This window comes from Pseudorca crassidens, chromosome 4 (genome assembly GCF_039906515.1).
Source record: "Pseudorca crassidens isolate mPseCra1 chromosome 4, mPseCra1.hap1, whole genome shotgun sequence".
In the NCBI taxonomy this organism is placed as follows: Eukaryota; Metazoa; Chordata; class Mammalia; order Artiodactyla; family Delphinidae; genus Pseudorca; species Pseudorca crassidens.
In genome coordinates, this window is record NC_090299.1 from 25,468,706 (window position 1) to 25,485,387 (window position 16,682).

General features: G+C 34.6%; 1 protein-coding gene across 1 annotated transcript in view; it reads left to right on the forward strand.

Moving 5' to 3' along the window:
- Nucleotides 1–347: 347 nt before the first annotated feature.
- LOC137223465 (bifunctional heparan sulfate N-deacetylase/N-sulfotransferase 4) overlaps nt 348–16,682 on the forward strand; it is a 247,142-nt gene continuing 230,807 nt past the window's right edge. Inside the window, exon 1 of the mRNA XM_067735209.1 lies at nt 348–1,550. Coding sequence (XP_067591310.1) covers nt 573–1,550 — 978 coding nt within the window. The 5' untranslated portion in view covers nt 348–572. The remainder of the gene's footprint in view (nt 1,551–16,682) is intronic.

The following is a 16,682-nucleotide window of genomic DNA, read 5'->3' on the forward strand; positions in this document are numbered from 1 at the left end:
TGGTTTTACCATTGTACACTAAAACTTTATTTCTTACCTTTTTTTTTTTTGAGGTGACTAGTTTGAAAAATCTCAATCAGTATTTCTATATAGATGTATATTTTGGCAAAATTAAATAGGGTCTGTGTTCTTGAAGACATAAAAAAATCTACTACATTCTAAGTAGTAAAAATCTAGACTGTAAACATTGGGTTATTAATATTTTAGCATATTAACATACTAAATTTATCTTTAATATGTATGTTTCTTATATATCAGCATAGGTATACACGAAAATACTTATATTACTATTTTTGTTTTAGTCATTATATTTCTCCTCTTTTTCAGGTAATGTTTAGAGGACTCTACAGCAACCTTTGGTATTGGACATATTCAAAATCTCTTCAACTTTTACTTTCCTAGTCCACTGTCCTCCAACTTTAACTTGCTTGCAATCCCATCAAACATTTTACATGGTTTGCAATGGTTACATGAACTTGTGGGAAGTAGCATTTGTACCATTTCATACTTTATTTACGATGGCACTTTAGGAAAAGAACTTGGAAAAAGCTTCCAGAGCAGTATTTTAAAAAATGAATCTTGTTGTGAAGCTTCGGAGAAGTTTTCGAACATTGATTGTTCTCTTAGCCACCTTTTGCTTGGTGAGCATTGTCATTTCTGCCTATTTCCTCTACTCTGGCTATAAACAGGAAATGACACTTATGGAAACCACTGCAGCAGCAGAATGTACTGACGTTAAAATCCTACCATATCGGTCAATGGAGCTGAAGACAGTCAAACCTATTGATACATCCAAAACTGATCCTACAGTCCTCCTGTTTGTGGAGAGCCAGTACTCTCAACTTGGTCAAGATATTATCACTATCTTGGAGTCCAGCCGATTTCAGTTCCATATGGTCATTGCCCCTGGCAAGGGAGACATACCCCCTCTAACAGATAATGGCAAAGGGAAATATATTTTAGTTATTTATGAAAATATTCTGAAGTATGTCAGCATGGACTCATGGAATCGAGAGCTTTTAGAAAAATACTGTGTGGAATACAGTGTTAGTATAATTGGTTTTCATAAAGCCAATGAAAACAGCTCACCAAGTACACAATTAAAAGGTTTTCCATTAAACCTTTTCAATAATCTAGCTCTAAAGGACTGTTTTGTCAACCCTCAGTCTCCTTTGCTGCATATTACCAAAGCCCCTAAGGTTGAGAAAGGCCCTCTTCCTGGGGAAGACTGGACAATTTTCCAGTATAACCATTCAACCTACCAGCCTGTGCTTTTAACTGAATTACAGACAGAAAAATCCCTTTCATCCTTCTCCAGCAAACCACTATATGCGACGGTGATTCAGGATCTGGGGCTTCATGATGGAATTCAGCGAGTTCTCTTTGGCAACAACTTAAACTTTTGGCTGCACAAGCTCATCTTCATAGATGCCATCTCCTTCTTGTCAGGGAAGAGACTGACATTGTCTTTGGACAGGTATATCCTTGTGGACATTGATGATATCTTTGTTGGGAAGGAAGGAACAAGGATGAATGTCAAAGATGTGAAGGTAAGAACATTTATAAATCACATGATTATTTTTCTTTCACTAACTCTGTGGTATTGATGAAATAGAATTTTGAATATTTTAGACTTCTAATTACTCAAAACTTTAAGATGCAGTAAATTTGAGATAAAATAAGCATTAAAAGTAAAACTTAAACTAAGCCTTAACCATTCCTCACCTACCCCCAAAATGCTTCAGAGGGGCATAGAACTAAAATATCCTAAAGAGTATTTGAACTTAATCTCCTTGCCTCTTTTAGATTTTGCCCATCCCAGCCAACACCCCATAGAACAGCCTGCATTACTCCACACATGTTGCAGTTTGTAGCAGTAAGACTAATAACAGTCATGAAAATCTATTGCTGGACAGATCCTCCTGCCCTACTTAGGTTTGACAATGGTGGTTAAAATATAAGATAGAGAAGCAGCCCAAGACTCTTATATAACAAGTAAGCATAGTGCTTGTCTATATGAAATGTTCATACATTTGTAAATATAGATATGAAAAAAAAAGTTTTATAGGGGATGTGGTATTGGACTTGACCTCAGGAACTACCATCACTATCTCTATTATCACGTCATTTTGGGTAACACAGCACTGTTAACTGGTACCACTTCTAGGCTAAGGTCAAATTGGCTTCAGTATAACAAATTCACCCTGTGATTGCTATCAGATAAAGGAAAAGCCAAATATGTTTTACTAAGGTGGGTAGGTAATTCTGAGAATAATTCCCTTTTTTATCATCTTGATTCAAGAGTTTCACTTGTGCCTATCTTGTTTTATATATAATTAAATTCTTTCTGTGAACAAGTAATTTTAGCAAGCATATAAACAAAAATAATAGAACACAGCTTAGAATAATAAAGGAACTAGAGATTGTTAAGATCGTCATCTTTTTTGTATTTCTGCTGTTAGGCTTTTTATCCTCCAAAGATGAAACCTCAATATAACAGCTTTTTTTCCCCATCCTAACACCTTATGACCATTATAATAAAATATTATTAAAACCAGTGAAATAAGTTAACTTTTTAAAAATCTTCAAAATACATGTGGATCAGTGAACTCTGTTTTTAATGAGCCACTGAATGAAGTATCGCTTGACTGGGATCCAAATATTTTATTTTGAGTATTGTTGTAAAGGGATTAAGTGATCCCTCTTGAATTCTGTCTAGATTTTTCTTTTTTTTTTACTTATGCTTTTTTTATATTTACTATTCCTTTTAATTAATGTAAATTCTAGTTTTATTTTAATTTTAAAATCAAAAACTTAAGGCAAGGTCATGTGCTTCAAATGGTTCTCTGAGTGATTCCTATCCTGAAATCCTGAAAAGAAAAGTTTCCTAATTTTAGTCTAATAAACTGTATGAATTGAAAAAGTTCTTTATAACTCTTAACAAATTTTTCCACCTCAAATTCAGCTCTATCACTTATTCTCAATAGAAAACAAATAGCTATTCACCACTACTCATCTAATATTCAAGGATTACTGAGGACTTCTTGAGTGACATAACCCCAAACAAAATAACAGAGTACCAAAATTTAACAAAGGCTGGAACAATGCCCCAGACAGATAAAGAATCCGAAAACTTACGTGTGTATATATATAGATATATATATAGTGTGTATGTATGTGCATATGTATACTAATTGTATATTCTATACACACACACACACACAAACACACACACACGTGCCCATGCTAAGTTAACTGTCACTTTGAAGAAAATACTCTGTTCTTCCCCTTTGGTTGTTGTATCTGGTTCTTGCTCAGAACTATTAACCAAAGAATATCAGAAACTTGACTGGAACTGAAATAACTTGTTGGGTTACTTATAGGTCAATAGGGAATACTGTTTTTCAATATAAAAATTATAGTTCTAGTCTTGGGAATTTGATTTCTCTTTTGACTATTATTTTTTGGATAAATATGATTTTGTGGGAAAGAATCTTGAACTGTGTGTAGAAAAGCTCTGCATACTACCAGTGCTTCATCCTCATGTTGCTTTTCTGGTGTTGTAAGATTTCTTTGCACACTGATAGATGAGGAGAAATCCATCCTCCCTCAAAATCTCCCCAAATTTTCCAGAGCTAGGGTATTGGATAGCTAGTGACATTTTTCTATATTATTCTAAATTAGAGAGTAGAAGTATGCTGTTCCTCAATAGAACAAATTGAGGAAAGCTGGAGGGTTAGGGTTGAAAAACCTTGGCTATGTGCATGATTGGACCTTCCCCAGGCCACTCCCACGATTGGACTGGGAACACATAGCTGGGAGCAATCAACAACAAATTCAAACATGGCCTTGACTGCAGCACCACCTCACTCTATGGACAAAACATATACCCGCATATTATTATTTGAGCCAATTTTCTCACTTTGTGGTAGAGATTCTGGATCATACTGTTAAAGAATTAGTGTTTTTAAGGCACAGAGTTTGATGCAGTGAAAAGAATGCAAGTTTTTCAACTGAACTTGGAAGTCCATATTCTTTCCACTACATGGTTTTGCCATATCTAAACTACAATATATCTAGGTTTTGGGGTTTTTTTTGAGATTTGTGTGCTTTATCTTATTTCATCATGCCCTCATCTGACCAAAGCCACTGATATGGAAATTAATATGTCCATTTCTAAGGCAAGCAAAATTAAGCTCAGTTTCAGTAACTGTCATCTGACTGTTAATTAAATTTCACTGTGTATCTAAAAATTCAAGATATGAGTGAAATTTAATGTATAGAAACTTGTAGAAACTAATTGTATTTTGAAAGATTGTGAAATATTAGCTATGAATGAAGTCAGAAAATATCATCATGTTTTCACTTGTTAATATTTCTGTGTGGTCCTCAAGGCCATCATGAAATACTTCCTGTAAATCTAAAGCTCTATTAGCAAGATGACCTTCATCACCCTATGGAGGGTGATGTCTTATACACTTGAATTTACTCTTTCTTGGTTTTGAAAGCAGCTCTTGTTTTCATCATGGCCTTACTTACGTGTAGGTAATGTTCATTCCCAAAGTGATACCAGTTGAGTGATAATGCATTTTTTAGAGAAAAGTAAAATAATAAAGGGCCATCCTGATTATTAAAAACTTAATTTAAAAAGTCTTCTTGCAGACCACTAACCTGATTTCTATGAACAGTGTTTTACCCTCGGTTGTTAACACTTGGTATAGTCATAGAAATTTGATAGAATTGAGAAAATATGTTCTTTTTTTCATAGTTTCCCTAAGACAGAATAAATGCTCTTTCTCGATGGTGAATGTAAGCTTCCACACTGGAAATGAAATCGAATATATTATTGATGCTATAAATAATTCTGGTGCTTTCATCCGTTCTGTTGACCTGTCATTATTCTCTCTGTTGGCAACAAGGCACCATTATTAGAATTTTATATGTCTTTAGATTTCTTGAAGAAATGCATCCATTTATTCATTGGACATCTACTCTGTATAAGAGTATATTTAAGACATTATTTGCCTGAGAAATCCGGACTTTATTTTAAGGTCCTATGTAATCCAGCTCAATTTACCTTTTCAACATCTATTCTTACTACTACTCAATATACACTGTTTCTGTTAGGCTAGCCCACTGTCTATTCCCCTGCGATGGATTGATAGTGTTTATGTTCACCTCTTTTCTCAGCTTCTAAGCCTTCGCTAAAATACTTTCCTTGAATCTACTCATATTTCAAAAGCTATCTCAAGTCCAACTTCTTATGAGAAGGCAACAGATGCCCTAATGACCCAAGCTGAAACTGTGTCCTTAAATAATCACTGACCTTAACTGTCACTTATCATCTTCATGTACATGAGTCAACTCTAAAATTAGGTGGTGAAACAGTTTTTTTTCCCATACATCTAATTATGTCTCAACATATGTAATAAGTAATCTTAGACCTGATTTGAAAATATTATATGGACAATCATTACACTGTTTTCTAACTGTTTGGTGAGTGCAGAACTATTTAGTCTCAGAATTGAACTTACTACTTTAAAAAAGAACAATTTAAGGATAGTTTTGAGTTTTGTCTCAAAACAAGTGATATGTATATTTTGAGTCAGAGGGGAAAAAAAGTCTATGTTATAAACCTGAAGTCCAAAATAAGTGGCTAGCTGGCTAATTCGTTTGACTCTTTCCCGCACGTAGTGTTTTTAATGGATCTATATACATAGACTGGTATTAAGGTTTGGTCCAGATAAAGCAATTTACCAGTGTCTTAATTTGGATATCTTTATGCAATTGTTTGACTCCATATTTCCTGCACTGAAAATCATAGGTTCAAAGATTTACAGTGCAAAAGTAATAAATTGTGCAAATTGAATGACTAAAACAGAGATGTTAATAGATATAAAGAAGACAGTTAATAGAGGGTCTTAAAATACAGAGAAATGAGTTTTGGTTAGTCCCAATAGCTATTTGAAAACTGTTCTTAAACAAGGAAATGATATGATGAAAATACTTGAGAAAGGTTTTTTATTATTATTAATGTAAATATCTAAATAAAATCCCATTTCAAACTTGTAGGAATTACCATGTTTAACAGGAGCCAGATTACTATGAATAGGAAAAAAGAAATCTAGCATAGAAGAAAAGTTAAGACCCTTGTTATAGATTTGAGTAAAGGTTGGAAGAGAAAAAGAAAGAAATCTCATGATATTTAAAGAAGTGACCTAAGAAAATAGAAAGATATTGGTTCTATGAGCATCAACAGAGATGATGAGAGGCTACAATGGCAATTGAAGACTAGTTTTCTAACATTTTACAATTGTAACTGAAACAAGTTGTTATATTTGACAACTTAATAAACATTTTTTAAAGAATCTGTGATATCTTAGAATAAATGGAGTCACAATCAAAAAAAGGAAAGGAGCCTAAAAGGAAAGGTTGGTATGTGGTAGATGGACTCCAGATTTGACACATTATCAACCAGTATAGATTCAACAATGCAGGACAGTCCAGGCAGCAGGAACTGGATGGATGGCCCATCAGAGTTAATCAAGCAGCATCTGAAAGCTCCTCGGCAGTTTCTAAGCAAGTGAGCCAGCATGCAATCAGCAAGTGTAGCGTAAGAGCTAGGCAGTGGCCCAGGCAGATGGGGGTCAACATTTATAGGGATATTTCACAGCAGAATGAATGGATTAGGTTTGTGGGCATAAATCTTCTTTCTGAAAAGAAAAAAAAAAAAAAGAACAGAAGATAGTGGAAGAGGTGGAATTTGACAACATGGAGTTTGGCAGAGAGAACATGACAGAGACCTGGAAGCAGGAACTCAGTCACAACAATAATCCTATAAAGGAGAGAGGACCCATCAACAAGACTTCTGTGAAACTACAGCCCTGTAGAATCTGACTCAGATTCTTTAGATATCCAGGGAAGAATTGCATTTAGAACCTCCTTAGGTGCCCAGATGCAAGAAGTTTATGTACTACTTGAAGACACTCAATTGGTTCAAAAAAAAAAGGAGGTACTATCAAAGACTTATAAGAATGATCCATGTTCTATATAAACATAGAGAGAATTACTGTGTCAATTAAAATGTTTTTTAAATTAATTTATTTTTCAACTGGGAGATATATTTTTTAAACTTTTTATACAATTTTTTAAAGTTTGTTTTCCATTTACAGTTATTACAAAATATTGGCTACACTCCCCATGTTGTACAATACATCCTGGAGCTGATCTTACACCCAATAGCTTGTTCCACCCACTCCCCCACCCCTATGTTGCCCCTCCTTCCCCTCCCCACTGGTAACCACTAATTTGCTCTCTATATCTGTGTCTGCTTCTTTTTTGTTATATTCACTAATTTGTTGTATTTTTTAGATTCCGCATATAAGTGATATCATACAGTATTTGTCTTTCTCTGTCTGACTTATTTCAGTTAGCATAATACCCTCCAAGTCCATCCATGTTGCTGCAAATGGCAAAATTTCATTCTTTTTTATGTCTGATTAGTTTTCCATTGTGTATGTGTGTGTGTGTATATATATATATATACACCACAGCTTCTTTATCCATTCATCTGTTCATGGACATTTAGGTTGCTTCCATATCTTGGCAATTGTAAATAATGCTGCTATGAACATTGGGGTGCATTTAAAATGTTTATTGTAAGTAGAGTTTGACTTGACTGGAAAGAGAAGCTACATATAAGTATTTTGGCAGAGTCAATATTGTCCTCAAATATACTTGGAGGAGGACAGCCACTGTACAGGGTATATTTAATTGTAATTATCTTTCTTTCATCTAAAGTCTCAATGTAAATGTCCCAGGTTTTTTTTTCTTCTGAATTCTTTCAAGTGGCCATATATTTAACTCTGTCAATGGAAGGAAAAACTATTTTTCAAAAAAAAAAAATTCCTTTATGGAAGAAAATAGGGTCTTTCTCCACTTTAAAAAAAAAAGTCAAAATTATATGAAAGTACACTTTTAAATGATAAGAATGAAAAATGTGAGAAAGTATACACCAGTAATATCTCTTCCAAACTGGGCATTCAGCTAAAAACAGTTACAGTTTATATATTAACTTAATATAATTTAATTCAATGCTCAAATCATTTATTTCTCACCTATGGGCTCTGTATATTCTTCATTATAGGGTTTACACAAATATGTGAAATATTAGGTTCTTGATTTCAGTAGTATAGGAAAGACATATTCACAATTATCAACATTACGAGGCAGAATACAATATGTGCCATGACAACATTACTATGGGCAATGGGAACAAAGGAAGGGAAACGATATTTCTTCTTCTAGTAATTAAGGAGGTTTCTTGGAGGAGGTGACATTTGAGTCTTCTGTAATGGTTTGACAGAACACTAGCAAATCAAGATGGTGAAGTAGATTCTTGGCCAGCAGGTCAGCCCAAGCTCAGACTTGGCTGAGACTATCAGGACAAATGTTAAGTTGCTTGTCTTAGTTGGATGATAAAGTAAATAAGAAATAGTAGTGGGACTAAATGCTGAAGATTTGGTTGTGGCCATAATATGGAGCTCTCTGGGTAGAAGGATACCATTTGAATCACTGAAGATTTTAAGCCAGACAGTGACATGATCAGATCTAGGATTGAAGAAAAATATGTTGTTTGAATAGGGAGATATTTTTGAGAAGACCTAAAAGAGCCTATTACAACTATATGGGCATAATAATTATTATACATGTTTTAAAATAGTATTTATTTGGCATATTAAAAGACACTAAGCACTGGGATAATCATTAACAGGCAGTATATCATTTCATATGACAACAGTAAGAGGGAATATTTTGTACATTTTCTGAATGAGTAAAATGAGGCGTAGCAATATCGATACTCATCTAGCTAGTAAGTAGCGGAGCAAACCCAGACTATTTGTCCTGAATGTCTAAGCTTTCTTTTAGAATACAATGCCTTGTGTTTGGGTTTCAGTCTGGGCATCTACACTTACTAGTTAACCCCGCACATGTCTGAAAACCTCTCCAATTCTCAGATTGCAAATCTGTAGAACCGATGGAAAGCAACACAGTTCTTAGTATTGGGATGAGCCCTGAATGAGATAAGTACTAGAAAGCTTCTAGGACAGAGCCTGGCCTGACAGAGCCAAGACAGAGCTTGGTGGCAGTCATGATGGAAAGGGGAGACTGGGAGAGACCATGCAGGATTGACAGGACTTGGAAACATGCTCAGTGAAGGAGCAAAAAAAAAAAAAAAGGTGCAGATGCTGTAGTATCATGGGTTTTAGCCTGAGTGTGTCCATAAACATATGCAGAATCGGGCAGAGGAAAAGGTGCTAGGAAGATGAGGAGTTTGGTTTAAGATCTAATGACTTAACATAGGACATCCAGATGTAGGCATTTGAAAAAATAGATCGAGTTTCAGACACCATCAGAGGTGGCAGTATAGATTTAGAAAGCATCAAGCTTAATACTTGCAATCTTAGTTATGATAAGTAAAGGGAAGGAATCAAATAAGAAGGAAAATAGGTGGAATGCATCATTTTGGATATCCTGTAATAAACCCAAGGTCATGACAAGTTAGTTTCAGACAGAGAAAAATTGTTTCATGTGCCAAGATGCTAGCCATCCCCTCAGGCTCTCATTGCTTATAAGGAAGAAAGCCTAAAACTTCAGTAAGTACCAGCAGTCCTCAGGAAAATTAAACTAAAGGACTGTCTAACTGGGGACACACTGTGTTCGTGCAGCAGAGAAGGCACAATCTTTCAACTGGAACTTGGCATTTTGAATTTTTTTCCATCCTATTTATGACCCTTTGATTAACAAGAATTGCAGTAGGACCCCCTCCTAACATGACTGTGAGATGTACCAAATGACGCTATATTATAAATATTTCTGAAATTTGTAATGATATATAGGGGTTAAGTATTAAATGAACAAAGAAGCTAAATCTTCATTTTAGTTACTGTACCCAGAAATTATATTCTACTCAGAGCATTTTACTTAGTTTTTATGTATTTATTTTCTTGATGACATCAGTTATTGTGAACATGTCTATTTTTTGTTAGAAACAGGAGTTTAGAGGCATACTTTCATTTACACCTGTCTTCTGCATATTAATCAATTATTATTCTTTAAAAAGGATATTTTAAAACAAGACCTGTTACCAAGTAAGGATGTTCTGTTCAGGACAAACTAGATTTTAATTTAGGATTAGACATTCCCTGAATTCATTTGCACTCAAAACAGGCTAAATAGTAATGGATCTAACACTAACTTGAGTGCTCACTTTGTTAGTTCACAGTGTAAGATAAGTACTGAGCAGAGAGCAATCTCTTGATACACCAGGGGAAGAACACAAAGTCCATGCTGCTCCATTTTGCTACTCAAGGTGTAGCAATTGTCTCCATGAGAAAGAGAAGATATTAGAAAATATTTTGGTAAGAGCAGCCAAGCTGGTCACCTCCCAGCAAGGAGGAAAACATCCCCTATTAGAGCCTTTAAATCTCATGATTAATGCCTTAAAAGCCCTGGGGATAAGCACAGGGGATATTTTCTGATTGGTTTTGTATATTTTGTCATTCTCTGTGATTATATAAATACTGATTAATTAATTAGCCAATTAGTTAGCTCAGATTATTATAAGGCTCTTCAGCTAAGACGAGCTAAGTGTTGTTGTTCATGATAATCATCAAAATATGCTACAAAATTGTTTCCTATCTGAAGAATGACTGAAGAGAAAAACAAAATAAAAACTTGCTCCTTTTATACTCCCTGTAGAAATACAGTGTGTTCTGAAATATATTAAATTATCATGGAGAAAAGCACCTTGATTATAGAATCTTGTGGCAGGTAGAATATATTATTATTATTATTCAGATAGCAGATTAAACTGTTAAAGCAGTCATAGACATTGCATTTTATTTTCATTCAACCCTTCATTTTTTTATGTCTACCCTGAGCTTTGCTCTCTAGCTCTTTGCTGGGATTGATAATTTCCATCCACTACTCTTTACTTCTTTTTTTTTAATTGAAATATAGTTGACATATAATATTATGTTAATTTCAGGTGTACTACATAGCGATTTGATATTTGCGTACTTAATGAAATGATCACCACTGTAAGTCTAATCACCATCATCAAACAAAGTTATTATAATATTATTGACCATATTTCCTATGCTGTGTATTATATCACTGTAGCTTATTTATTTTATCACTGGAGGTTTGTACCTCTTTATTTGCTTTACCTGTGTCGACCAACCACCCACTCCACTCTCTTCTGGGAACAACCAGTTTGTCCTCTATAAATATGAGTCTGTTTTCATTCTGTTTCTTTGCTTTGTTTTTTAAGATTCCACATATAAGTGAGAACATGCAGTATTTGCCTTTCTCTGTCTGATTTATCTCACTTAGCATGATACCCTCTAGATCCATTCCTGTCTTCACAGATGGCAAGATTTCATTCTTTATGGCTGAGTAATATTCCATTGTACATATATACCACATATTCTTTATCCATTCTTCTATCGATGGAGAAGTTGCTTCCATACCTTGGCTACCATAAATACTATTGTAATGAACACTGGGGTGCATAAATCTTTTGGAATTAGTGCTTTTATTTTCTTCAGATAACTACCCAGATGTGAAATTGCCAGACATAAATAGTTCTATTTTCAATTTTTTTAGAAACCGCCATACTGTTTTCCATAATGGACACATCAATTTACAGTCTCTCCAACAGTGGACGAGGACTCCCTTTTCTCCACATCCTCACCAACACTTGTTATTTGTTGTTGTTTTGTTGATAGTCATTCTGACAGATGTGAGGTGGTATTTCATTTTGGTTTTGATTTACATTTACCTGATGATTAGTGATGTTGAGCATCTTTTCATGTGTCTGTTGGCCATCTGTATGTCTTTTTTGAAAAAATGTCTATTTATATCTTCCGATCATTTTTTAATCAGATTGTATGTTTTTTTTTGATGTTGAGTTGTGAGAGTTTTGTGTATTTTGAATATTAACCCATATCAGATATATCATTTACAAATGTCTTCTCACATTCAGTAGGCTGCCTTCTCATTTTGTTGATGGCTTCCTTCCCTGTACAAAAACTTTTTAGTTTGATGTAGTCTTATTTGTTTAGTTTCGCTTTATTTCTTTTGCCTGAGGAGATAAATCCAAAAATATATTGCCAAGATCAATGTCAAAGAGGATACTGCCTATGTTTTCTTCCAGGAGTTTTATGGTTTCCAGCCTTACTTTAAGTCTTTAATCCATTTTGAGTTTATTTTTGTATATGGTGTGAGGAAATGTTCTAATTTCATTCTTTTACATGTAGCTATCCAGTTTTCTGAGCACCATTTATTGAACAGGTTATCTTTTCCCCATTGTATATTCTTGCCTCCTTTGTTGTAGATTAGTTAACTATAGAAATGTAGAGTTTATTTCTGGGCTGTCTGTCCTGTTCCATTGATCTATGCATCTATTTTTGTGCCAGTGCCATAGTGTTTTGATTACTGTAGCTTTGTAGTATAGTCTGAAGTCAGGGCCTGTGATTCCTCCAGCCTTGTGTGGTTATCCTCCCATTTGTGGGGTGCCACCCAGAGTTGTGGATCCTAACTATACTGCATCTCTGTCTTACCACCCATCTCATTGTGGCTCTTTATATCTTTAGTTGTTGAAATATTTTTTTCTGTTAGTCTCCAGGTCATTCTCATAGATAGTTGCTCTGTAAATAGTTGTAATTTTGGTCTGCCCATGATAGGAGATGAGTTCATAGTCTCGTTTTGAATTCAGAGCCATTTTGGCCTCTTTTTTTTTTTTTTTTTTAAATAAATCAGGTATTCCTCTGATGTGTCTCTTAATTACTATAATATTGAAATACTTTATACATTCTAAAGAGTGTATATATGGAATATCTATAATTAAAACATGATAATAAGAACAGTCTTGTACACACCACTTAGCTTAGGATATAGAATGTTACCAGCACTTTTTAAGTCACATACTACTTTTTCCACTGGAGAGGTAACTAGCTACTATACATATTCTCTGCAGTTTTTTTCCTTACTTTTTTTTTTTTTTTTTTTTTTTTATGCGGGCCTCTCACTGTTGTGGCCTCTCCTGTTGCAGAGCACAGGCTCTGGACGTGCAGGCTTAGTGGCTATGGCTCACGGAACTCGCTGCTCCGCAGCATGCGGAATCTTCCCGGACCGGGGCACGAATCCGTGTCCCCTGCATCGGCAGGCGGACTCTCAACCACTGTACCACCAGGGAAGCCCCTTTCCTTACTTTTATGCCCGATATTCATCCACATTGATGCTTATCTCTAGTTCACTAAACTTAATTTCTTTGAGTGTTCTCTCCAGTGTTGGTATTTTCAGACTTTTAAAGTTTTTGGCTATTTGATGGGCCTAAAATTGTATATGAGTTATTATTAGCATTTTTTCTGTTTACTTATGAGGTTGAATAGCTTTTCTTATACTTACTGACCATTATATTTTTTCAAGTTTTTAAAAAACTTTTAATTGACCTGAAAATAAGTTGTAAAATATCACATTTCATCTTAAATACCTCAGCATTGATTTCACACTCACTATTACTTTTCCAACATTAACCTCATTTCACACATAAGTAGAAATGTTCATAACTTTTGGACTATATCACATATTATAAATAGAGCAATATTCCAAAATCTTTTTCAACCTACTAAATTAGAAATCACTTAAAATACTAATTTAAATGATAAAATTTGTTTACTTTATTTATGTGTTATAGTTTGCCTGATTTTTTAATTATTTTAAGGAATTCTCACTCTTATAAATGCTGCATTCAACCTACAATTAAAGAAAACGTAATATTTTTTTGTGTCTCTGGAGAAATGTTCATATGAAATACTGCTTCTAGAAAAAATGTATCATTTCTTATTACACAAACTCCCAAATATATACCAGCCTCCCAAACAATATTTAATAATACATAAGATGGGCCCTCACAATTGGCTCCATCTTAGTCCCCACATTCAAGACATAAATTTTAAACTATAAGCTATGTTTCAAATATTAAATTTCTATCCTATTTGAATATTTTAAATGAAATTTTAGTTTTTGTTGCATAACTACAATTTAAATTCTGTCTTTAAATTTCTTAGGCTGCTGGTAATTGTTTACTTGATTGCAACTTTTTGATGATTAAATAAGACTACCTCCTTGACCTCTCAAAATAGAAACACACTTTGTATTTTCACAGTGAAAAGGAAGTTATAGTAATTTACAGGAAATTGCTCTCTCTTTCAAAAATTTTTACTAAATTGAGACATAAGAATGTCTCTGCTGACAGTTGTTCATCTTAAGGCCAATGAACCTTGTTGGACGTTTTTTTTCAAATGGCACAAATGAAAAAAGACCTAGCAAGTTTTGCAGAACGTAGTAAGAAGACATTGATTGACAACTGTGTAGCAGTACTCTGGAGTATAAATGAATTTCATTTGAATGATTTATGTACCAAAATAGCCATTGTTACCATATTGTATTTGTCACTTACTACATAGAATATAAACAATACAGGAAATAAGGGGGAGGTAGAAAAGAAAACATCCTAGGGAAAACAAGAGCTCTTGAAATAACAGGATTTCATTTTATTTTTTCATCTTTATTGGAGTATAATTGCTTTACAATGTTGTGTTAGTTTCTGCTGTACAACAAAGTGAATCAGCTATATGTATACATATATCTCCATATCCCCTCATCTTGAGCCTCCCTCCCACCCTCCCTATCCCACCCCTCTAGTTCGTCACAAACCATCGAGCTGATCTACCTGTGCTATCCAAGCAACTTCCCACTAGCCATCCATTTTACATTTGGTAGTGTATATATGTCAGTGCTACTCAGTCACTTCATCCCAGCTTCCCTTCCCCCCACCATGTCCTCAAGTCCGTTCTCTATGTCTGTGTCTTTATTCCTGCCCTGCCACCAGGCTCATCAGTACTGTTTTTTTAGATTCCGTATATATGCATTAGCATACGTATTTGTTTTTGTCTTTCTGACTTAACTTTACTCTGTATGACAGACTCTAGGTCCATCCACCTCACTACAAATAACTCAGTTTTGTTCCTTTTCATGGCTGAGTAATATTCCATTGTATATATGTGCCACATCTCCTTCATTCATTCATCTGTCGATGGACATTTAGGTTGCTTCCATGTCCTGGCTAATGTAAATAGTGCTGCTGCAATGAACACTGCGGAACATGTATCTTTTTGAATTATGGCTTTCTCAGGGTATATGCCCAGTCGTGGGATTGCTAGGTAATACGGTAGTACTATTTTTAGTTTTTCAAGAAACCTCCATACTGTTCTCCATAGGGGCTGTATCAATTTACATTCCCACCAACAGTGCAGGAGGGTTCCCTTTTCTCCACACCCTCTCCAGCATTTATTGTTTCTAGATTTTTTGATGATGGCCTTTCTGACCGGTGTGAGGTGATACCTCATTTTGGTTTTGATTTGCATTTCTCTAATGATTAGTGATGTTGAACATCTTTTCATGTGTTTGTTGGCCATCTGTATGTCTTCTTTGGAGAAATGTATATTTAGGTCTTTTGCCCATTTTTGGATTGGGTTGTTTGTTTTTTGATATTGAGCTGCATGAGCTGCTTGTATATTTTGGAGATTAATCCTTTGTCAGTTGCTTTATTTGCAAATATTTTCTCCCATTATGAGGGTTGTCTTTTCATCTTCTTTATGGTTTCCTTTGCTGTGCAAAAGCTTGTAAGTTTCACTAGGTCCCATTTGTTTATTTTTTTGTTTTTATTTCCATTACTCTAGGAGGTGGGTCAAAAAGGATCTTGCTGTGATTTATGTCATAGTGTTCTGCCTATGTTTTCCTCTAAGGGTTTTGTAGTGTCTGGCCTTACATTTAGGTCTTCAATCCATTTTGAGTTTATTTTTGTGTATGGTATTAGGAAGTGTTCTAATTTCATTCTTCTACATGTAGCTGTCTAGTTTTCCCAGCACCACTTATTGAAGAAGCTGTCTTTTCTCCATTGTATATTCTTGCCTCTTTTATCAAAAATAAGGTGACCATATGTGTGTGGGTTTATCTCTGGGCTTTCTATCCTGTTTCATTGATCTATATTTCTGTTTTTGTGCCAGTACCATACTGTCTTGATTACTGTAGCTTTGTAGTATAGTCGGAAGTCAAGGAGCCTGATTCCTGCAGCTCCGTTTTTCTTTCTCAAGATTGCTTTGGCTATTCGGGGTCTTTTGTGTTTCCATACAAATTGTAAAATTTTTTGTTCTAGTTCTGTGAAAAAATGCCTTTGATAATTTGATAGGGATTGCATTGAATCTGTAGTTTGCTCTGGATAGTATAGTCATTTTCACAATGTTGATTCTTCCAATCCAAGAACATGGTATATCTCTCCATCTGTTTGTATCATCTTTGATTTCTTTCATCAGTGTCTTATAGTTTTCTGCATACAGGTCTTTTGCCTCCTTAGGTAGGTTTATTCCTAGGCATTTTATTCTTTTTGTTGCAATGGTAAATGGGAGTGTTTCCTTAATTTCTCTTTCTGATTTTTCATTGTTAGTGTATAGGAATGCAAGAGATTTCTGTGCATTAATTTTGTATCCTGCTACTTTACCAAATTCATTGATTAGCTCTAGTAGTTTTCTGGTGGCATCTTTAGGATTTTCTAT